Here is a 25253-nt window from a genome sequence, read left to right as displayed (position 1 = left end):
TTCCAGGTTCTACCGTCATAGTTTTTTAATGTTATCATCCCAGGTTCTACCCGTCATAGTTTTTGGTATGTTATCATCCCCAGGTTTCTACTTGTCATAGTTTTTTTATATGTTATCATCGCCTGGTTTACTACCCGTCATAGTTTTTTTATATGTTATCATTATCCTCCCGTTTCAACCCGTCATAGTTTTTTTATATGTTATCATCCCAGATTCTTACCCGTCATCGTTTTTAAGTGATATCATCACCATGTTCTTACCCGTTACATAGTTTTTAACTTCAATGTTATCATCCTACAAGTTCTACCCATCATAGTTTTTTATGATGTTATCATTCCCTAGGTTCTACCCGTCATAGTTGTTTAGTGTATGTTATCATCCCCAGGTTCTTCCAACGTCATAGTTTTTTATTATATTATCCATTTCCCAGGTTCTACCCGTCATAGTTTTTTATATGCCATCGATTCCCACGGTTCTACATGTCATAGTTTTTTATATGTTATCAATTCCCTAGATTCTACCCGTCATAAGTTTTGATTTTTTTATCATCCCCCCGGTTCTACGCGTCATAGTTTTTTGCATGATATCATATTCCAGGGTTCTACCTGTCTTAGTTTTATGTAATGTTATCATTTTCCCTGGTTCTATCAGTCATAGTTTTTATTGTTAACATCCCAGGTTCGATTCGTCATAGTTTTTTGTATGTTATCATTTCCAGGTTCTACCCGTCATAGTTTTTATATGTTATCATTCCCAGGTTCTACCCGTCATAGTTTTTATATGTTATCATTTCCAGGTTCTACTCGTTATACTTTTTATATGTTAATATTTCCAGGTTCTACTTGTCATAGTTTTTATATGTTTATCATTCCCCAGGTTCTACTCCGTCATAGTTTTTATGTTTTCATCACCAAGTTTCTATGTTATCATCCCCAGGTTCTACCTGTCATAGTTTTTATATGTTATCATCCCCAGGTTCTATCCGTCATAGTTTTTATATGTTATCATCCCCAGGTTCTACCCGTTATAGTTTTTATATGTTAATCATTTCCAGGTTCTACCCGTCATAGTTTTTAATATGTTATCATTCCCAGGTTCTACCCGTCATAGTTTTTTATATGTTATCATCCCCAGGTTCTACCTGTCATAGTTTTTATAATGTTATCATTTTCCAGGTTCTACCCGTCAATAGTTTTTATATGTTATCATTCCCAGGTTCTACCCGTCATAGTTTTTTGTATGTTTATCATCCCCAAGGTTCTACCGTAGTGTCTACCCGTCATAGTTTTTATATGTTAATATTCCCCAGGTTCCTACCCGTCATAGTTTTTATATGTTATCATCTCCCAGGTTCTATCCGTCATAGTTTTTTATATGTTATATCATTCCCAGGTTCTACCCTGTCATAGTTTTTTTATATGTTATCATTTCCAGGTTCTACCCGTCATAGTTTTTTTGTATGTTATCATCCTCCCAGGTTCTACCTCCCTGTCATAGTTTTTATATATGTTATCATCCCCAGGTTCTACTTGTCATAGTTTTTTTATATGTTTATCATCCCCAGGTTCTACCCGTCATAGTTTTTTATATGTTATCATTTTCCAGGTTCTACCCCGTCATATAGTTTTATATATGTTATCATCCCCAGGTTCTACCTTGACATACACGTTTTTAATATGTTATCATACCCCAGGTTCTACCCGTCATAGTTTTTGTATGTTATCATCCCCAGGTTCTACCCGTCATAGTTTTTTTTTATATGTTATCATTTCCAGGTTCTACCCGTCATAGTTTTATATGTTATCGTTCCCAGGTTCTACCCGTCATAGTTTTTATATGTTATCATTCCCAGGTTCTACTCCTGTCATAGTTTTTTTGCATATGTTATTATTCCCAGGTTCTACCCGTCATAGTTTTCATATGTTTAGTATATCATCCCCAGGTTCTACCCTGTCATAGTTGATTTTTTATATTGTTATCATCCCAGGTTCTACCCCGTCATAGTTTTTTTTATTATATGTTATTCACATCCCCAGGTTCCTACCCGTCATAGTTTTTTTTGGTATATGTTATCATTTTTCGCAAGGTTCTACACGTCCATAGTTTTTATATTGTTATCATTCCCAGGTTCTACCCGTCATAGTTTTTTATATGTTATCATATCCCAGGTTCTACTTGTCATAGTTTTTGTATGTTATCATTCCCAGGTTCTACCCGTCATAGTTTTTTTGATATGTTTATCATTCCCAGGTTCTACCCGTCATAGTTTTTTTGTATGTTTATCATCCCCAGGTTACTACCCTCGTCTATAGTTCTTAATGTTATGTCATAGTTTTTATATGTATCATCCCAAGGATTATCCGTCATAGGTTCATAGTTTGCATCCCGAGGTTCTGTACCTGTCATAGTTTTTATATGTTATCATCCCCAGGCGTTCTACCCGTCATAGTTTTTTGTATATGTTATCATTTCCCAGGTTCTACCCGTCATAGTTTTTATATGTTATCATTTTCCGAGTTCTACCCGTCATAGTTTTTTTTTATGTTATCATCCCCAGGTTCTATCCGTCATAGTTTTTAATATGTTTATCATTTCCCAGGTTCTACTTGTCATAGTTTTTTTTTTATATTGTTATCATCCCCAGGTTCTACCCTGTCATAGTTTTTTATATGTTATCATCCCCAGGTTCTACCCGTCATAGTTTTTAATATGTTATCATTCCCCAGGTTCTATCCCGTCATAGTTTTTATTATAAGTTATCATTTCCAGGTTCTATATACCTGTCATAGTTTTTTATATGTTATCATCGAAGTTTTCCCAGGTTCTACCCCTTCAGTCATAGTTTTTTTATATGTTATCATCCCCAGGTTCTACCCCGTCATAGTTTTTTTATATGTTATCATCCCCAGGTTTCGTACCCGTCATAGTTTTTTTGTATGTTATCATTTCCCGGTTCTACCCGTCATAGTTTTTTTATATGTTATCATCCCCAGGTTTCTACCCATAGTTTTTTATATGTTAAGTTATCATCCCCCATTTCTAACCTGTCCATAGTTGTTTGTATGTTATCATCCCCAGGTTCTACCCGTCATAGTTTTTTGTATGTTATCATCCCCAGGTTCTACCCGTCATAGTTTTTTTATATGTTATCATTCCCACAGTGTTCTACCCGTCATAGTTTTTTTATGTATGTTATCATTTCCAGGTTCTACCCGTCATAGTTTTTTATATGTTATAATTCCCAGGTTCTACCCGTCATAGTTTTTTGTATGTTATCATCCCCAGGTTCTACCCCGTCATAGTTTTTTATATGTTATCATCCCCAGGTTCTACTTGTCATAGTTTTTATATATGTTAATCATCCCCAGGTTCTACCCCAGTCATAGTTTTTATATGTTATATCATTCCCAGGTTTCTACCCGTCATAGTTTTTAGTATGTTATCATCTCCAAGGTTCTACCCGTCATAGTTTTTTGTATGTTATCATCTCCAGGTTCTACCTGTTATCAGTTTTATAGTTTTTTACCTCCCAGTCATATCATAATTTTATTGTTCATCATCCCCAGGTTCTACCCGTCATAGTTTTTTATATGTTATCATTTCCCAGGTTCTACTCGTCATAGTTTTTATATGTTATCATCCCCAGGTTCCTACTTGTCAGATAGTTTTTTTATGTTAATCATTTCCCAGGTTCTACTCGTCATAGTTTTTATATGTTTATCAATTCCCCAGTTCTACCCTGTCCATAGTTTTTTTATATGTTTATCATCCCCAGGTTCTACCCGTCATAGTTTTTTTTATGTTATCATTTCCAGGTTCTAACCCGTCATAGTTTTTATATGTTATCATCCCCGCAGGTTCTACCCGTCATAGTTTTTTATATGTTATCATCCCCAGGTTCTACCCGTCATAGTTTTTTATATGTTATCATCCCCAGGTTCTACCCGTCATAGTTTTTATATGTTATCATCCCCAGGTTCTATCCCGTCCATAGTTTTTTTATATGTTTATCATCCCCAGGTTCTACCCGGCATAGTTTTTTATATGTTATCATCCCCAGGTTCTACCCGTCATAGTTTTTTATATGTTATCATTCCCAGGTTCTACCCGTCATAGTTTTTAGTATATGTTATCATCACCCAGGTTCTCACCCGTCATAGTTTTTTATATGTTATCATCAGATACATCCCAGGTTCTACTTGTCATAGTTTTTTATATGTTATCATTCCCAGGTTCTACCCGTCATAGTTTTTTTGTATGTTTATCATCCCAGGTTCTACCGTTGTCATAGTTTTTTATGTTTTATCATCCCCAGGTTTCTAATTCCGTCATAGTTTTTTTATATGTTATCATCCCCAGGTTCTACCCGTCATAGTTTTTTTGTATGTTTATCATCCCCAGGTTCTACCCGTCATAGTTTTTATATGTTATCATCCCCAGGTTCTACCCGTCATAGTTTTTATATGTTATCATCCCCAGGTTCTACCCGTCATAGTTTTTTTGTATGTTATCATCCTCCAGGTTCTACCTGTCATAGTTTTTATATGTATATTATCATTCCCAGGTTCTACCCGTCATAGTTTTTATATAATTGTTATCATTCCCAGGTTCTACCCGTCATAGTTTTTTGTATGTTATCATCCACCAGGTTCTACCCGTCATAGTTTTTTATGTTATCATCCCCAGTTCTTAGCACCGTCATAGTTTTTTCTATATGTTATCATCCCCAGGTTCTACCCGTCATAGTTTTTTTTTTGTTATGTTACTATTTGCATAGTCTTGATAGTATGTTATGCATCCCAAGGTTCTAAACCCTGTCATAGTTTTATATATGTTATCATCCCTCAAGATACTACACCTTAGTTTTTATATGATTATCTGGTTCTACCCGTCATAGTTTTTTTTTATATGTTATCATCCCCAGGTTCTACCCGTCATAGTTTTTTGTATGTTATCATCCCCAGGTTCTACCCGTCATAGTTTTTATATGTTATCATCCCGCAGGTTCTACCTGTCATAATTTTTTCTATATGTTATCATCCCCAGGTTCTGACCCGTTCATAGTTTTTTATATGTTATCATCCCCAGTTCTACTATGTCATAGTATTTTTGTATAATGTTAATATTTCCCAGGTTCTACCACGTCATAGATTTTATTGTTATCATTCCCAGGTTTACCCTTCATAGTTTTTCTATATGTTATCATCCCCAGGTCTTCTACCCGGTCATAGTTTTTGTATGTTATCATCCCCAGGTTCTACTTTGTCATAGTTTTCCATATGTTATCATCCCACAGTTCTACCCGTCATAGTTTTTATATGTTATCATCCCCCAGGTTCTACCTGTCTTCATAGTTTTTATATGTTAATCATCCCCAGGTTCTTTCCGTCATAGTTTTGTATATGTTATTATTTCCTAGGTGTCTACCCGTCATAGTTTTTTTATGTATGTTATCATCCTTCCCAGGTTCTACCTTCTCACAGTTTTTTGTATGTTATCATCCCCAGGTTCTACCCGCGCGACATAGTTTTTAATATGTTATCATCCCCAGGTTCTACCCGTCATAGTTTTTTTAGAGGTATGTTATCATCCCCTACATGTTCTACCCGTCATAGTTTTTTGGATATATGTTATCATCCCCAGGTTCTACCCGTCATAGTTTTTATATTTGTGTATCTTATCCTCCAGGTATGTTTCTACCTGTCCATAGTTTTTTAATATGTTTAATCATTTCCAGGTTCTTTACCTGTCATAGTTTTTTTTATATGTTATTATTTTCCAGGTTCTACCTGTCATAGGTTTTTTATATGTATTAGAGGTTCACTCATTCTAGTTATTCGCTACCTTAGACTATCACCCTCAGGTTCTACCCGTCATAGTTTTTTGTATGTTATTCATCTCCCAGGTTCTACCCGTCATAGTTTTTTTTGTATATGTTATCATCCCCAGGTTTACCCCGTCATAGTTTTTATATGTAATCATTCCCAGGTTCTACCGCGTCCATAGTGTTTTTTATATGTTATCATCCCCAGGTTATCTACCCGTCATAGTTTTTATATGTTATCATCCAAGGTTCTACCTGTCATAGTTTTTTGTATGTTATCATCCCCATGGTTCTATCCGTCATAGTTTTCATATATGTTATCATCCCCAGGGTTCTACCGTCATAGTTTTTTTGTATGTTTATCATCCCATGTATCTACCCGTCATAGTTTTTTTATATGTTATCATTTCCATGGTTCTATTCCGTCATAGTTTTTATATGTTATCATCCCCAGTGTCTTATCTGTTATAGTTTTTGTATGCCAATATGTTATTATATAGTTTAGTTCATAGTTTTTTGTTATAATATTTCCAGGTTCTACCGTGCATAGTTTTTTATATTTGTTATCATCCCCCAGGTTCTATCCGTCATAGTTTTTTGTATGTTATCATCCCAAGGTGTCTAAAACCTGTCATAGTTTTTTTTATATGTTTTATCATTTCCCAGGTTCTACAATCGTCATAGTATTTTTATATGTTATCGTTATTTCCAAACGTTCTACCTGTCACCACATAGTTTTTTATATGTTATCATTTCCAGGTTCTACCCGTCATAATTTTTTTATATGTTATTATCATTTCTAGGTTCTACTACCTCTTCGTCATTTGTTTTTTTATATTATCATCCCTAGGTTCTACCACCCTCATAGTTTTTTGTATGTTTACTCAGCTCTCCCCATAGGTTCTATCCCGGTCATAGTTTTTTATTATGTTATCATCCCCAGGGTCTACCCGTCATAGTTTTTTTTTGTATGTTATCATTTCCACAGGTTCTTAACCCGTCATGGTAGTTTTTATATGTTATCATATCCCCAGGTTCTACCCGTCAGTTTGTTTTGTATATGTTATCATCCCCAGGTTCTACCCCTGTCATAGTTTTTTTATATGTTATCATTTCCAGGTTCTACCTGTCATAGTTTTTTGCGTATGTTATCATTTCTACCCCCAGGTTACTACCCGTCATAGTTTTTTGTATGTTATCATTCCCCCAGAGTTCTACCACCGTCAATAGTTTTTGGTATGTTATCATCCCCAGGTTCTACCGTCATAGTTTTTATGTATGTTATCATCCCCTAGGTTCTACCCGTCATAGTTTTTTGTATGTTTATCATTCATCCAGGTGCTATCCGTCATAGTTTTTTTATATGTTAGTCATTTCCAGGTTCTATCGCATTGTTATACTTTATTAGTGTTTAATATTTCCAAGTCAGTAGTAACAAACAAAAGACAGTTATCATTATAATTGTATACCTATCATTTTGCAGAATACAAATAAATCTACACAATATAAGGAAGTAAGTGGTGTTTTGATTGGAAACATTCGAGTTTCGTGCTTCCATAGGTACTCTCCGTAATACCGTATACTAATTTTCGTCCGGTAACGGACAAACAAAGTACAGAAATAAAATTGCTGGAAAATATTTTCATTTTTTTTGTTAGAATCTTTACTTATTTGAAAAATGCTATTACGGAAAATAGCCCATTTTAATACAGTATCATACAGAGCAAAGTATTTGTCTAAAAAAAGCTGATATATTTCCTGCTGAATTAGACTCTTCTAGAAAGTTTGAGGTCAGGCTTGCATGTAACTTGCAAAAATCATTAAGATATGTATTTATTGTGTTATCTTGTATATAATATTATAAATATAGAAAACTAACAAGGGTAAATGAATAACATAAAACGTTGAAAAGCGCTAAAGATTCGCCTATTTTGAACGTTTTCGGGCCAAAATTTAAAGAGTATTAGAAAGCAAATCGGCCATATTTTGAAAAATAATGCGGAGAGGTATACTTGGTATTGGCTTTTCTTATTGCAAATAAATCAGTCTTCATGCAAATTTAAAAAAAAATCGATTTTCCTTGAGATCATTTTTACGGAAAAAAAATAAAAACGTGGCTATTTTGATTCAATTTTTCCCAAAATTGGGTCCGGATTTAATTTTAAAATGAGGACATTTCATTTTATTGTGAAAACCCAGCTTATTTGATATAGTTGTGGATTCTATATCACATACTGAAGATATGTACATTTAAGGGCATATTCTTTATATGTTAAGGGGTGTTACAGAGACGAAATATTATTTATTTAAAAATCCTTTAAATCCGGAATATTAAGTCATTAGTACATATCTTTAAGTAACCCTTGAAGAAAAAATAACCCGGTGATATATGAGTTTTATGTGGTTTTTTGTGATCAGGGTATGCCTAAAATCAGAATATCAAAAATTGAACGAAATACTTGAGAGGAAACCAGAAGCAAAAACGTCACATCTTATTGAAAATCTTTAAAAGTCACTATCTGATACAACTATATCTTCTGATAAAAGGTAGAGAATTGCCACATAATGTTTAAGGTATCAATAACAATCCACTTCTATTCCCCATCAAGATCAACTATGTCTGGTAACAAACTTGCTGGACCAGATAGTAGAGCGGAAAAATCGTGCATTATTTGAAACAATCATTTATATATACATATTAACTTAATTAGTTACAGTATATAGTGATAATAAAATCAATAATTAGTAATTAGAGGGGGATAACTCCAATTTTATTTTTAATAGAAAATGTTTCAGAACAAGATAAGTTATCTGGATTTCATATTCCTAATGATTGTAGTTTTTGGATAGGGATAAGAATCATGCTCATTTATTGACAGACTAACATACATACACACCATTAGATATTAGGCCAAAAAGTCCCTGTGCTTATGCACAATGACCCATCCCCTTGGAATATGTATGAGAGTCTGACAACAAATGAGCATTTTGTCTTCAGTTGAATATGAAAAAAAATTGGTAGGAGATTGAATGCAATTTTTTATACAATTGGAGTTAACCAACATTTATGGTTCTAATATGTACATAGTTTGATTATTCAATTAGATAATTATTATAGCATAAAAAGATTCTCAATATTCAATAAACAGTATTCAGTATCCATCCAGCCAGGGTAGTTTAGAGTAAATTACGAAATAAATATTAACATATGCAATAGTGTAAATGTTTAATTGCACTGCTACATAGTAGTTTTGACTATCAAGTAATTAGATATTTGTTACTTGTTACTTGTTATTTGCTTATATATTGTGATCAGGGTATGCCTAAAATCAGAATATCAAAAAATTGAACGAAATACTTGAGTAGGAAACCAGAAGCAAAAACGTCACATCTTATTGAAAATCTTTAAAAGTCACTATCTGATACAACTATATCTTCTGATAAAAGGTAGAGAATTGCACATAATATTTAAGGTATCAATAACAATCCACTTCTTTTCCCTATCAAGATCAACTATGTCTGGTAACAAACTTGCTGGGCCAGATAGTAGAGCGGAAAAATCGTGCATTATTTGAAACAATTATGACACTTCATGAAATTTGGCATGTTAATGGCCAAGGCTAAAAAAATCAGATTAAAATCGGGATCCATTGAAAAATATGCTTATTTCTGTTTCTTTTTTTTCAAGGTGGCATAGGTATTTTTTCAATTTCAACAATATTTTATTGATATTATGTACATCAATAGGATCGGACATCAGGCTACGCCTATTTAAGTCCTCTCCAGATCATATTTTAAAGTACAAACATGAATCAATTCTGCAATTCATTAATACATATATTTATATATACATATTAACTTAATTAGTTACAGTATAGTGATAATAAAATCAATAATTATTAATTAAAGGGGGATAACTCCAATTTTATTTTTAATAGAAAATGTTTCAGAACAAGATAAGTTATCTGGATTTCATATTCCTAATGATTGTAGTTTTTGGATAGGGATAAGAATCATGCTCATTTATTGACAGACTAACATACATACACACCATTAGATATTAGGCCAAAAAGTCCCTGTGCTTATGCACAATGACCCATCCCCTTGGAATATGTATGAGAGTCTGACAACAAATGAGCATTTTGTCTTCAGTTGAATATGAAAAAAAAATTGGTAGGAGATTGAATGCAATTTTTTTATACAATTGGAGTTAACCAACATTTATGGTTCTAATATGTACATAGTTTGATTATTCAATTAGATAATTATTATAGCATAAAAAGATTCTCAATATTCAATAAACAGTATTCAGTATCCATCCAGCCAGGGTAGTTTAGAGTAAATTAGAAATAAATATTAACATATGCAATAGTTTAAATGTTTAATTGCACTGCTACATAGTAGTTTGACTATCAAGTAATTAGATATGGGTACTTGTTACTTGTTATTTGCTATGATACATGTATATAAAATATGTTTATCAGAAATCAAATCTTTTAGTATGGCGGATATATTCAATCACGCATTGTAAAATATCTTTGTTAATATCATTATTGCAAAATTTCCATCCATATAATAGTGTTTCAAAGTTTAAATGATTATGATTATCTGGTAAACCTAAGTTCTGTATTCCCTGTATAAGAACTGCTCTCTGTTCGTAGAAGTGCCTACAGTCAAAGGAAAAGTGATATGAATTTTCATTGGTATAATAACAGGAACAGGCTGGAGATTCTCTTGAATGATCGCGACAAAGATCAGAGTTAAAATTACTTGCTTGGTTTCGTAGCTGGCACAGAATAATGTTATATATACGGTCGCCATGACATTTAAAGATATTAGAAATTTCTGTAGTAGGAATATCATTATCAATTTTGATACTTTTTAGCTCACTTGCCCGAAGGCTATGGTGCAGCGTCCGTCGTCCGTCCGTCGTCCGGCCGTCCGGCGTTAACTTTTCCATTTAAATAACTTCTTCTCCAAAACTTGGAGACCTAGAGTCCTGAAATCTGACTTATAGCATGCTGGGATGAAGGGCTATCAAGTTTGTTCAAATGAATGACCTTGACCTACATTCAAGGTCACAGGGGTCAAAAAGGCTAAAATCTTAAAATGACTTCTTCTTAATATCAAAGAGGCCTAGGAACCTGGTATTGGGCGTGTGGCATGCTGGAATAAACGACTACCAAGATTGTTCAAATAAATGACCTTGACCTTCATTAAAGGTCACAGGAGTCAAATAGGTGAAAATCTTTAAACAACTTCTTCTTAATAACAAAGACGCCTACGGACCTGATATTGGGCTTGTGGCATGCTTGGATGAAGGGCTACCAAGTTTGTTCAAATCAATGACCTTGACTTTCATTCAAGGTCACAGGGGTCAAATAGGCTGAAATATCTTGTTAAGACTTCTGCTTCATAACCAAGAGTCCTAGAGACCTGATACTTGGCATGTAACATGCTGGGATCAAGAACTACCAAGTTTTTTCAAATGAATGACCTTGACCTTCATTCAAGGTCACGGGGGTCAAATAGGCTAAAGTCTTTAAACATTTTCTTAATAAACCAAGAGGCCTAGGGACCTGATATTGGGCATGTGGCATGCTGGAATAAACGACTACCAAGTTTCTTCAAATAAATGACCTTGACTTTCATTAAAGGTCACACAGGTCAAATAGGTGAAAATCTTTAAACAACTTCTTAATAACAAAGACGCCTAGGAACCTGATATTAGGCCTGTGACATACTGGGATAGAGGGCTACCAAGTTTGTTCAAATGAATGACCTTGACCTTCATTCAAGGTCACATGGGTCGAAGAGGCTCAAATCTTTAAACGACTTCTTCTTAATAACCAAAGAGCCTAAAGACCTGATATTGGGCCTGTTGCATGCTGAGATCAAGGGCTACAAAGTTTGTTCAAATGAATAACCTTGACTTTCATTCAAGGTCACGGGGGTCAAATAGGCTAAAATCTTTAAAGAACTTCTTTTTAATAACCAAGAGGCCTAGGAACTTGTTATTAGGCCTGTGACATACGGGGATAGAGTTTACCAAGTTTGTTCAAATGTAAGACCTTGACATTCTTTCAATGTCACAGGGGTCAAAAAGGCTAAAATCTTTAAACGACTTCTTAATAACCAAAGAGCCTAGGGACCTGATATTGGGCATGCTGAGATCAAGGGCAACAAAGTTTGTTCAAATAAATGACCTTGACCTTCATTTAAGGTCACATGGGTCAAATAGACTAAAATTTAAATTAAACAACATCTTAATAACCAAGAGGGCTACACACCTGATATTGGGCATGTGACCTGTTGGGATGAAGCGCTACAAAGTTTGTGCAAATGAATTGTCCTTGACCTTCATCCAAGGTCACAGGGGTCAAAGAGGCTAAAATCTTTAAAAGACTTCTTCTTAAAAACCAAAAGGCATAGGGACCTGATATCGGGCTTGTGGCATGCTGGGATAAAGGTCTACCAAGTTTGTTCAAAAGAATGACCTTGACCTTCATTCAAGGTCACAGAGGTCAAACAGGCTAAAATCTTTAAACGACTTCTTTTTAATAACCAAGAGGCAAAGAGACCTCTAATGCGCTTAGGGATGATATAAATTCTTATTTACTCTATTTGTTAAGTATGAACCATGTATGATTACCAGATTGCAGGTGAGCGATTCGGGCCCATTGGGCCCTTATTTTAAATTGTTCTAATGCACTATCTGATACAACAATATCTTCTAATAAAAGGTAGAGAATTGCACATAATGTTTAAGGTATCAATAACAATCCACTTCTATTCCCCATCAAGATCAACTATGTCTGGTAACAAACTTGATGGACCAGATAGTAGAGCGGAAAAATCGTGCATTATTTGAAACAATCATGACACTTCATGAAATTTGGCATGTTAATGGCCAAGGCTAAAAACATCAGATTAAAATCGGGATCCATTCAAAAATATGTTTATTTCTGTTTCTTTTTTTCAAGGTGGCATAGGTAACAATAACAATCCATCAGACCATCATTGACCCTCTGTAGCCAGGGAGGCCGAGGGAAGTGTTGCACTCGGCTCGCCCTGCTACCTCGGGTCACATATTTAATTCGTTGACCAGAACCGTTGAATTAAAAGTTTATCACCCCGATATAGCTGTCTGTATCCAGTACACAATAATAACAATAGCCTAATGACATTACATCGTACTACAATTATCGTCATCTCCGTGCGAACGCTGTGGCGGTTATGATAAGATGTCGTGCCATAAGCCCTTCACTTCTGGGTCGCGAGTTCGAATTCCACGTGGGAGAATTATCATTATGTGGTCAAGAACCACATATTGTAATGATTGGCACTATACAATAAAAGCACCTTACAGAAGTAAATACATCCTAGACATACAAACCCGCACTTATCTGACAATGATTTGAATTAAATATTTACCAGAGGAAATGGGGAAAAAATACAAAAAATGCACAGTCAGCACACCTGCAGGACCCCGTCTTTCTTAACAACTACATATCGATAGCAGAGAATAGCTGCTCAAATGCCAAACATGTAGTATGTGTTTTCCTTCCTGAGTCAGGTTGTTCAGAAGATGCTTATCTTAATCACTACATGTAGATTAGTGATTTTTTTTATTTTTCATTTGCTGCAAAATAAGTGATTATATCTTCACTCAAACCAGCGAGGATGTAAAATTCGAAGATCTTAGTAATCTTGTAAAAGTTTGTAAAGTTGGTATTACAACAAGTTATTTTATCTTGATTTGAAAATTGTCGTTAAATTGTGACTAGCCTAACCAGCCTTTGAATAACAGGTCCTGGAGAGTTGAGTACGATTAATATGATGATATGTTAATGTACATCTATGGAAGATATATCGTTTTACTGGGATTTTTTATTTGTTTTGTTTTTTCGTTTATCGACATGTACTTACTTTTATGAAAATGTTTCCAGGAAGGCGACAAAAGCTTCGTTAACACTTTAAATTTGAATATGAATGTACGCTTTATCCGTATCCAACCATAATATTCAACTCTCAGGGTATCAAACGATGCAGTTGTTGATTAACAATCTGTTTATACCACAGATTTCATTTAAACATTATGGAGATTGTGTGCAAAACTCTGACATTTGATAGAAAATCGAGTTCCTAAAAGGCAAGTTTAAATCTTATATGTACATTACTTAATCATTTTGGGGATCTGTTAAGGTAAGATCAAGAAAGCAGTTTATCAACGATGACAGTATCAATATTTACTTTACTTTGGCTTGGGTAGTTTTTATAGTAATTGTGACGAACGAATGCAAGAACTGTATTAATCATCTTATGGAATGAATATTTTCAAATAATTTTTATCGAAAGTAACTACAACAAACTATGTTTCTAGAAATAAAATATAGAAATATGTTGCAGAAATTCTAAACGTGCTCTGCATCCACGCGTAGTGTAATGTGTTTTTACTAGTTATAATATATAAGTCAAGACATTCGTTGTAATTATGCAATATACCAGGCAAGGTAGCGGGAAATTTCCCATTGAGAGGTGCGTCATTTCGTAATCCTCACGACGAGCACCGCCTTATTATTATGTCTGTATTCTTGTCAGATAAAGGAGACCACTCAAATCACTATATCCACTTACGTGACCTTGTGGTACGTACCATGTGGTACTGAAACAAGACAATTATATAAAATGTCAAATAAACATTTCTCGCCCACTTATATTTTGTTATTTACTGCGAATCCAATATGCCATCAGATCGACAAGGTGTAAAATATCTAGGAACCCTAATAACCTGCACACCACACCGGAGAATACATTCATTGCTATGCGACCACCCGCAACACATCGCCTACAGACAGAAAAACCGTCTTGTTATTGTTCCCGAATATACCTACATTGTAATACAAACACTTAAGTGTTCCACCAGCTAATACAATATTGTAAATCAACTTTCTCTCGTGGCTTCTTAATTTCGCGAATTGACTTGGATCGCGAAATTCGCAAAAGAAAATCGCACGCGAATGGAAGTTGATATACAGTATTAACGTTTATATCAACTGATTTTTCAAGTTTCGAATATATTAACACTCCATGGCCATATTTGGCTTATATCAACCTAAATTTAAGTTTCGGATATATTAACATTCCATGACCATATTTGTCTTATATCAACCTAACCTTCAAGTTTCGGATATATAAACATTCCATGACCATGTTTGGCTTATATCAATCTAAACTTCAAGTTTTCGAAATATTAACATTTCAAGGCCATATTTGGTTTATATCAACCTAATCATCAAGTTTAGGATGTATTAACATTCCATGACCATGTTTGGCTCATATCAATCTAAGCATTAAGTTTCGGATATATTAACATTCCATGGCCATATTTGGCTTATATCAACCTAACTTTTTAGTTTCGGATACATTAACATTTTATGGCCATATGTGGCTTGTATCTATTAACATTCCATGGCCATATTTGGCTGATATCAACCTAACCGTTAAGTTTCGGATACATTAACATTTTATGGCCATATGTGGCTTGTATCAACCTAAACTTCATGTTTCGGATATATTAACATTCCATGGCCATATTTGGCCTGTATCAACCTAAACATCAAGGTTCGGATATATGAACATCCCATGACCATATTTGGTTTAGAGCTAGCTGTGCCTGATACAATGTTTTAAGGTATGTGTGTTATGGTCAGATGCTGTAAGTATAAACAATGACATTTTTCACTGCATAATTGAAATGAAGATTCAAAATCAACATAATACTTTATACATGTTTAATTATATATACATATTGATGCAAATAGTATTGCGGCAGCATGGGGTTTTAATTACTATCGCTAAGGGCTTGTTGCAAATTGGTGTTATAAAAGTGTTTTGATATTTCGTGGGGTTTTTTGTTTTGTTTTTGTTTTTGCAAAAAATTCCCATATAGAAATATATTTCTTCTATTATTTTTTTTTTAAATCAATCTGCAGATAACTACTAACAACAGTGTTGTCTGTGATGGTGCCTGGAAGGTTACCTCCATCTTAGTTTTTGGGGGGTTAATATTCACGACTTTAACCTTCAATAGAAAACTCTTAATATTTCACCATGTTACACCAGATACAAATTTCTTTTATACCCAATATTTTCTTATTAGGTCCCTAACGCCCTGTGTAACTTATCATATATTGCCTTATCCCATGCTGTTTGTATTTTCAACAGTAATATGTTTCTATTATCTAATTGATCGTTTTTTAATTTGTTATAGGATTGATATAGCCCTGATATCTTTAATAGCGTATACTTTGACTTACATAAGCTTCCTCTCAATTCAAAATTCATATCTTATTATTCATGGAAAGAATACAAAAAAAATCTGAGTTAAGTTATCGGTGTCGTAATTTTCATACTTACCAAACAAGGAGAGGTTTTAACTCATCTGGGTGTCTAGGTCGTCCTCAGTAAAACGATATTAACACGGAGTAAACAATGAAATCATTGTATCATGTATTGTTTGTTTTATTAGGATCAGGTCCTAATAATGGCTAGGGTCATTTAGGATGTTTTCTGGTGTCGTAATTTTCATACTTACCAAACAAGGAGAGGTTTTAACTCATCTGGGTGTCTAGGTCGTCCTCAGTAAAACGATATTAACACGGATAAACAATGAAATCATTGTATCATGTATTGTTTGTTTTATTAGGATCAGGTCCTAATAATGGCTAGGGTCATTTAGGATGTTTTCTGGTGAGAGGTAAAAATAAAAAAAGTAAATGCAGTTCTTATGACGTTTTTGAAAGAAAGGTCAACGAGAAACACAAAACGCCATAATATAGGTGTACATATATGCGTATCGATGTAAATATGTACCAATTTCTTCTTGAAAATGTCTACTTGGTTTTTCATCAGCTGCTTGAAACATTCCATTAACACTAATTATTGAAATAAAAAAGTATTAGTACTTGTATCAAGTTCATTTTTTTTCATTTTTTAATTGATTCATGGATATGGCATTGGCAAAGCGTTAAGAAAATTCGAAAAAACACAGATACATATGTTTTCATTTTTTTTTATTTTCATACCGGTATGAATGGTCATATATCACATGATTTTAATACATGTTTCACCTTATGAACAAACAAATATCAGAATTATTGTAAATACATCATCTCCAATTTGTTCAGATGGTAAAAGATGAAAATGAAATGAAAAAAATATAAACAATAATAGGCTAGTGTTGAATCTTTAGAAAATAAGGGGGAAAAGATGAAACCAAATAATGATTCATCTCCCCTTGCCCGATTTATCAAATACATTACATTCTTTATTTTTTCGAAAAGATCTTTTGGCTTCAAAAAAGAAGATAAATTCCACCGTGATTAATTGTAGATGTGACATTATTGTGTGAAGTATTAAAACATCTTAGAATGTCATTGCCAAATCCAAAAACATTAAAGACTTTTTCTAATATAATTCCAAGATACAGAGTCAAAGGCTTTTTTAAAATCATTATCTTCTGTAAATTTCATAGTATCATAAAGTAAACGTGTGTTCTCGCCAATATACCTCCCTGATAAAAATCCTGTCTGATCATGATTTATAAGTTTATTTAAAACACTTTTCATTCTGTACGATAACATACCAGAAGCAATTTTATAAGTTATGTTAAATGAAATTGGACGCCAATTCTTTAAAAGACGAGGCTTATCACCTTTTGGTATACAAGTAATTACACCCTGACGCTGGGTAACTGATAATTCTTCTTTTGAGAAACCAAACTTCAAAGAACGTACTACAAATTTACCAATATTCGTCCAGAAAAATTTAAAAACAAAACTTAACCGTAAAGCCATCAGACCTAGGGCTTTTGTTATTTTTCATACTTTTAGGAAGTTACTAGTTTCTTTATAAGTGATTTTACCTTCTAGAGACTGAGACTCTGTAACAGTAAGTTTGGGTATATCGTTAAAATTCAAGTATGTATTAAGATCAATGTCATGTAAATGTATGTTCTCTTTATACAAGTCTTCATAAAAATGTCTGATGTTTTCCAAAATATCTTCTTGTTTCTCTATTACGATTCCATCATCTTTTTGAATTTTGGGGAATAATTTTGGAGGTAAAGTTTCGATTCTCTAGACCCACAAGTTTTTTTCTTTTTTCTTATATGATGCAAAAGATATTGTTTTACCTCTAATGTTCATTAACAGAGTTTCAAGTAATAACTGATCATCAATGCTAAATTATAAAGCCATATCGTCATTTATGTCATTTATTTATGGTTAAGATTATATATAGGTAGACAGTGTTCTTTTTTTGTGTCTGTAATGACGTCTTTAATTGATTTAGCATATTCTGTATCATATTCTGTATCATAAAGAAGAGAATTATTGAATTTCCATAGACCCCTCCCTTTTTTGAATGTATTTAATTTTAAAACTAGTTTAGTGATAGAATGATCTGACCGGTTCAATAGTGGAAGAGCTCACATTAGGTAATAAACAATCACTTGTTAGAAAAAAATCTAGCCTAGATTGCTTGAGAGGATTTATTTTTCTCCATGAGTATCTTTTCGATTTGGATGGTATTCTCTAAAAATGTCTATCAGATTATACTCATCTATCATGTTAAGAACCTTCTCCATGGCGTGTGGATTATTTATATTTTTGTAAGACCTATCATAATCAATGTGTTGGTTAGGAACCAGGTTAAAATCACCACAAATAATAGACTTTTGATTTCCGAATTTCTCTATTTATCTTAGTTATTATATTTACTAAACAAATAATTACCACATAACGTAATTTAAGGAATATAAAATATTCCTTATATTTACAGTTTTCCACTCAAATGAATATTATCTATCCCCGCGACAGTTACATATTCTTTTATAAAGTACTCATATTTTTTTTATCTTTCGTCATCGTCAACGAATTCGATTGAACGCCAGATTGTAATCAAGTCATTCATGTCGACCCCACGTTGCTAAGCCAGCGACTATTCCTGTAACAACAGAATCGCCGCACGTGTTGTACTATCATTATATACTGATAATTATAATACTAGAAAGCGTGGTTCTATGTCAGTGCAAACTGTAAATATTCAATGTTAAATATATTAATTTATCAAATAAATGAAAATGTAACCATTCGATGTAAATAATAAATAAAATGTTATGAAATAAAAGTTATTAATAATTTCATTTGTATCTCATTTGTATTTCATCTCCATCTACATGACGTACACAACTTTTGCAATTGCTACATAGTTCTCAAATTTGGACATGTAAATTATTATGGTTCTTTACGCCTGTGGAAATTAAGGTAACCAAAAATCTTTTTTAAACAATTGTGATTTTTACCCAAAATTCCAACCGTTCAGATTTGATTTAAACATATTTTATTGTGTAATTTTATATATAATTGGATTTGGCACAAGTTTTCCAACTTACATAAAGCTCTCTCCCCGTCTTAATAGGATGTATATTGTTAATGTCTCGATAGCAGAATGATCCTGTTTTGATATAAATATACTGTAGGCCGTACTGTACACTGTTCACCTACGAATTAGAAAGTACCAAAAACGGTTTGGAGGTAAGGAAGACATCTCGGTTTTTTATTCAGACGTTTGAACACATGTGTTAGATTTGCAAAATAATGGAAGATAACTCCGTAAAGTCCTACATGATTTATGACAAGGGCCTAAAATGCTATATCTGAATAAAATTAAAGTGATCGATTTGTATTATATTAGTTTAATGTAATAATTGAGAGAATGGTTAACAAAGATATTCTTTTATATCACAAATGTTAAATGATATATCATAGATTTTTTTTCACAGCTGTGGGATTAATCGGATAAATTTGCTATAATCATTTGGCTGGTCGACATAATACTGTGTCTGTTATTGTCACGGCCGCCATATTAGTATTATCTATACGGTATGCCTATATGTCGGATATTGAAAATATACAAAAGTTACGGTTATTTTGGCGTGAAACGATAGAATCGAGCAACCATGTTTGCATTCTTGGCCATTTTTGGAAGAATTCGCAACCCCGTTTCAAACATGGCCGCCCGAAGGCTATTAAAGCCTAAAGGCGAGCGCATTTCATAATTTTATCCTTCGCCTAAGACAAATTTCATACCTCTGCCTATGTACGTAGATAGTGAAAGGTAAAGGGAAATAACTCTTATGTAAATATCGTAAAGCGTTACATAGAATTGTATTGTAAAGTTATAAGATTAATAAGTAGATAGTTGGAATCTCAACGTATGACTACTAGTTTCGTTAAAATATGTTCACAGTGGCACAAAGTGAAGCTTTCAACGCTGTATGCAAGAAATAACTGCGACATGAGAGTCCGCTTAAACCGGTACGAATAATCAGAGAGACGACTTGTTACTGTTGCGGTTTCGATTAAATAAAACGCTTAATTCGCCGCTGATGGCGTCTTATTCCATTACTCTGAGACAACAAACAGCTGGTTATTGACGCTTCTTCTCGGACAATGTAGCAAAGTTTGAGTGAAGCATTAAACACTATATAACGCGTTAAATGCAGTTTTAACGCATTAAAAGCGTGTTTAGAACGTTGAATTTAACGCGTTAAATTATCTCGTCTCTGACATGAATGACCCTTGATTCTCTGACGGTTTTCTGTCTACAAGCTATCTGAAAAAAGTAAAAAAAAAATATTAAAGCAAACGTTTTGTTTATTTTTTATTTTTATGTGCACGCCGTCCCATGTATGTCCGAAATAAGAATTAGGAATTTATAAATGATAATCGCAAGTCAGAATGTAAAAATCATTAATTTTGTATATTTACAGTTTGCACTGACATGGACTCAATAACCATGCTTTCTAGTATTATCATTATCAGTGTATAATGCTAGTACAACACGCGCGGCGATTCTATTGTTACGTGAATAGTCGATGGCGTTGCAACGTGGGGACATGACCCCACTTTTGGCGGGAACATATTAATGACTCGATTCCAATCAGTTGTTCAATCGAATTCGTTGACGATGACAGAAGAGAAAAAAATTGGGTATTTTAATAAAAAAAATATGCATCTGCCGCGGGAAAAAAATAATATTCAATTACCTGAAAACTGTAATTATAAGGAATAGATATTTATTTTCAATTCCTTAAATAAACCTCACTCCTGTATGTCCAAATGTTAACCTTTGGGCAGGCCGTAAAATATCATTGCAGACACTGCATTTGTTAGCAAATTCCGTTTTCTTTCCACGTATATACATACATGTATATCAATTATGGATCATTGTTTCGTTCCATATAGTGCTATATATACTATTTAAATTCTACAAGGGCGATATAACACCGTATGAACGAAACAAAGGACTTTAATTTTTTAGATTAGATATGTTTTTCTTTAAAGTTATATTGCATGCTAATTTCACTGTAACGATATGTCACTTAAACATTTGATATTTGAACATTGACATGCAACACGGGGAAAAGCTGTAATAATTACCTATTCCAATGTTTCTCTTATAATTATAGTCACGTGCATTGTAAAACGATGGATACATTACGATGCAACATGATTTTTACAATGTGTGCATTCTCGTAAGAACCCAACGTTCCGCTAATTCCAGCTGGAAACAATATGGTGAGTCGAAAAATATGTTCGTGTTTAGTTTGCCAACATATGACATATATGTGTAGCAGGATTGGACTGGGGCGATCATCGGTGACCAGGTAGCTTAGTCGGTAGAGCACTCGGCTGGTTTTCGGAGGGTCCCGGGTTCGAATCCCGATCTGGCCGCTACATTTTCTCCTATTCTGTTGCAGAATTGGCGCACAACTAAATAACACACGGTGGTGGTGGTGTTTGTAAGGGTCTTGTATGTCTTCGGGGGCGAAGACTTCGAGAAAGGAGGGAGGAGTGTAGCGGTATTGGACTGGGTAGATCATCGGTGACCAGGTTGCTCAGTCGGTAGAACACTCGGCTAGTGTTCGGAGGGTCCCGGGTTCGAATCCCGATCTGGCCGCTACACCCCATTTTCTCCTCTCGTATTTGGGGTTGTGATTGCTATGGGACTGGACTGATCACATCAAATGTTCTGACACCATTTTCGACATGTAGAATAAGTATGCGGGTTAAGATCGTAATTCGTTCGTCATGAATTGTACCATTTACAACGCTGGCTCGCAAAGGACATGAATATTCAAAACGTTCCGTTATCAATGAAATACTCTGAGAGTCTCTTGGATGAAGGGACTTTGTGAATATATTGCATTTGGTCATATGAATGTTTGAAGCGCTATATTGATACCAAGGATACCTGTTTTACTAACAGTGTTGGCATCAGCCTCCAGACCTGGACAGTGATTGGCCCTCTGCTGCTGCTTATGGTCACGTTAAAGAGTTCTCTGTTAGACGAGGATACACGTACTCTACACGAGTACAGGGTTATCGTACGTAACCAGCGTCTTCTTGATTGATGTATTGATTGATTTGTTTGATCAATCTGTTTGATTGATTGATTTTTCTGTTGATCGATATAGACACGATGGCACACATATAACAAATGGGATGGCGCGAACTTAAATATATTCTGAGTGAAGTAACTTTAATCAATTAGCAAGCAAAATTTCTAAATCATCTATGGAAAAGAATGCCTGCCCGTTTGTTGTTTATTGCTTCATAAGTAATTTGAATAACTTAATGAGGTACTAATTAGGCATGTCTTTTCCATTATTTTACTAATTTTCACAATAAAACGAATTCAGATGTGGTGCATTGATGCACTGTGTGTCATCCTCGATGCTCCAGGGATTACTATCACCGACGTTTTATCTCGTGGGAAAACTGGAAGCAATTCAGGAGAAAAAAACTGACTAATCACAGGTCTACAGAAAATTTCTTCGAAGATTAAAAAGAGGGCGACCCCGACTTGAAAGCAACACAGTCAAACACAGTGTACCGAACTTGTAACTTACATCAAAGGACCAAATTCAGCTAAAATTGCCCGTGTCTTATGTTGCCTTCAGTAGTATTATCACATGGTCCAGGGGTGGATATAAAGTCAGTGATAGTAACCCCCCGGAGTATCAAGAATGACTGTATCTTATAGTTTAGTTTGGCCAATGCCGTTTTTTACAATTCCTTCTGAAAACGTTCTTGATTATGGCGTCGTAATACTTGACGTAGGCCTACATTTAGCAGAAATAAGCTCAGAAGATTCCTCCTATATAACATGCAGAAGAAGCCTATGGTTTAGACCAATTCACTGGTCTGTACACAACACCGTTACTTTTGCAAACGCATCAGTTCTACGTTATAGAAGTAAGTTATACTATTTAAGTATCTATGGTCTATATAATTGCCAGAGCTTTGCAGACAGTCTTCATAATGCGCGCGATCACCGAAGTGATGGTATCCTGAAAGTTAGTTCCGACGAGGTTTGCGTCAGCTTTCTTGAAATGTTTTCTGTTGTCCTGTAAAGGATGGCCCAGTGTAGACAGTCATCTCTGGCTTTTCTGTGAAATCCTACAAGACAAATATCAAGACTATATTTCCATATTAATGTTAACTGCGTGGTTTATAACACAATGCAAACATTACTGTTTTGTGAGATTAAGAATATACTATACTTGCAATATTAGCAGGTGAGTTAAGCAAGTCTAAATAATCTTGCCACCAATTTTCATGAGAACTATTTTTCAACTTTATTTATTAATTTATTTTTTTTGAAAATTATTGTGAAAATAAATAAAGGATATGTGTGTAGGAGATTAAGTTATACTTTCTCATTGTCAATCAATTAATCAGTCTTTGTTCTCTGATACTTGTTATAACATCATTTCATTGTGGTTATACTAGCAACACAATTTATTATATCCAAGAGTGTGTGATGCAATTAAGCCGCATATGTTTGTTAGTATAATGAAAATATCCTTTTTCATTTTCTTTCATAAAGCAAACAGTTTGATTTTAAAACTATTTAAGACAAAAAACAGAAGGACATTCTTCCTAGACGCGAATGTACGTCCTTTTTTTATCTACGACTTCATAACCCCAAAAGATAGTGAAAATAAAGCCTATGATTTAATTCAGATAACTCGCTCAGGTACTAATAAGGCATAAATGTTTGCAATTTTACTGCCTTTACAGTAAAATAAATTGAGTTGTGGCGCATTAATATCTTATCCAATAATTTAGTTTGGCCAATGACTGCCGCTTTTAAAATTCCCTGCGAAAACATTGTGTTTATGACGTCATAATACGTGACGTACAATTCTTTTCGGTGTATGGAAAAATAATCTCAAAGAAATATCATCCCAATAGAAATCGGTGTAACATATGAAATTAAATTATATGTCCAGATTATTGTTAACTGCCTGATATATAATAGATGACAAAGATTACTATTTTGTAAGATTAAGAACAAAAATCACTTGGATTTCGAACGCAAAAACAATATATCATTGCTTACAATATTAGCATGTGAAATAAGCAATAGTAACTTTGCCAACGAGTTTCGTAAAAGATCAAATTTCTTTTCAAATATGGTGAAAATAGGACGTGTTTAGGAGATTAAGTTATAATTCTCAATGTCAATCAGTTAATCAGTCATTGTTTTCTGACGCTGGTTATTACATTACGTCATTGTGGTCTTACCCGCAAAACGCTTTACAGTATCAGATAGTGGTGACGTAATAAGCCGTCTTTGTTTTCTAGCATAATCAAAATATCCTTTTCTTTTTCATAAAGATCCTAAAATATAATTCTCATTGTTCATTTACATATACTTGTTTTATCTTTTTTGATTTCACACTAAATCTAGCTTTCTGATTCGCTGACCGAGTTGACAAATCCGAAGATGGCGCAAAATCCGACGTTATCGTGACGTCACAATAGAAATATTTACACGTTGCGTATTGATTTGAAAAAAAAGCCCTCGGAAAGTTTATGGAATCGTGTCCGTAAATGTATTTTATTTATCAAGTATATTGTCTGGAAAATTAATTACTGATTTCACTATATTTAAATTTCCTGAATGAAATGGGTATGAAACAAATTTTGTTTGCTACGCATATTTCACACAGTTTGCAATAAAAAAATAATATACCACCATGAAATAAAAAAAATAGTGATATCAATGCTTAAGAAAACCCTTGAAATTTTATAACCATTGACACCACGTACAGATTTGCGTTACTTACCACTTCGATTGGTTTGAGAGATGACGTACAAAACTCGGGTAGATTTACAGTTTGTCCCTCCCAAACCACATAAATATTTCCACCAAGGTTGCACTCCTTGAAAAGCACCCATCTGTAAAATATTGAAATAATACGAATACGAAATTATACGAAATACACAAAGAATATCAACCAACACAGTGCAACATACTATAACACAAAAAGAAAATAAGCCCTGTCATTTAA

General features: G+C 33.9%; 1 protein-coding gene across 1 annotated transcript in view; it reads left to right on the top strand.

Moving 5' to 3' along the window:
• Positions 1–22304, top strand: part of LOC138313526 (solute carrier family 28 member 3-like) — a 50783-nt gene extending 28479 nt beyond the window's left edge. Inside the window, exon 7 of the mRNA XM_069253926.1 lies at positions 22122–22304. Coding sequence (XP_069110027.1) covers positions 22122–22304 — 183 coding nt within the window. The remainder of the gene's footprint in view (positions 1–22121) is intronic.
• Positions 22305–25253: the final 2949 nt, after the last annotated feature.

This window comes from Argopecten irradians, chromosome 2 (assembly GCF_041381155.1).
Source record: "Argopecten irradians isolate NY chromosome 2, Ai_NY, whole genome shotgun sequence".
Taxonomy (NCBI): Eukaryota; Metazoa; Mollusca; class Bivalvia; order Pectinida; family Pectinidae; genus Argopecten; species Argopecten irradians.
The sequence above is the reverse complement of the archived record's forward strand: the minus strand, read 5'-3'. Positions and strand labels throughout refer to the sequence as shown.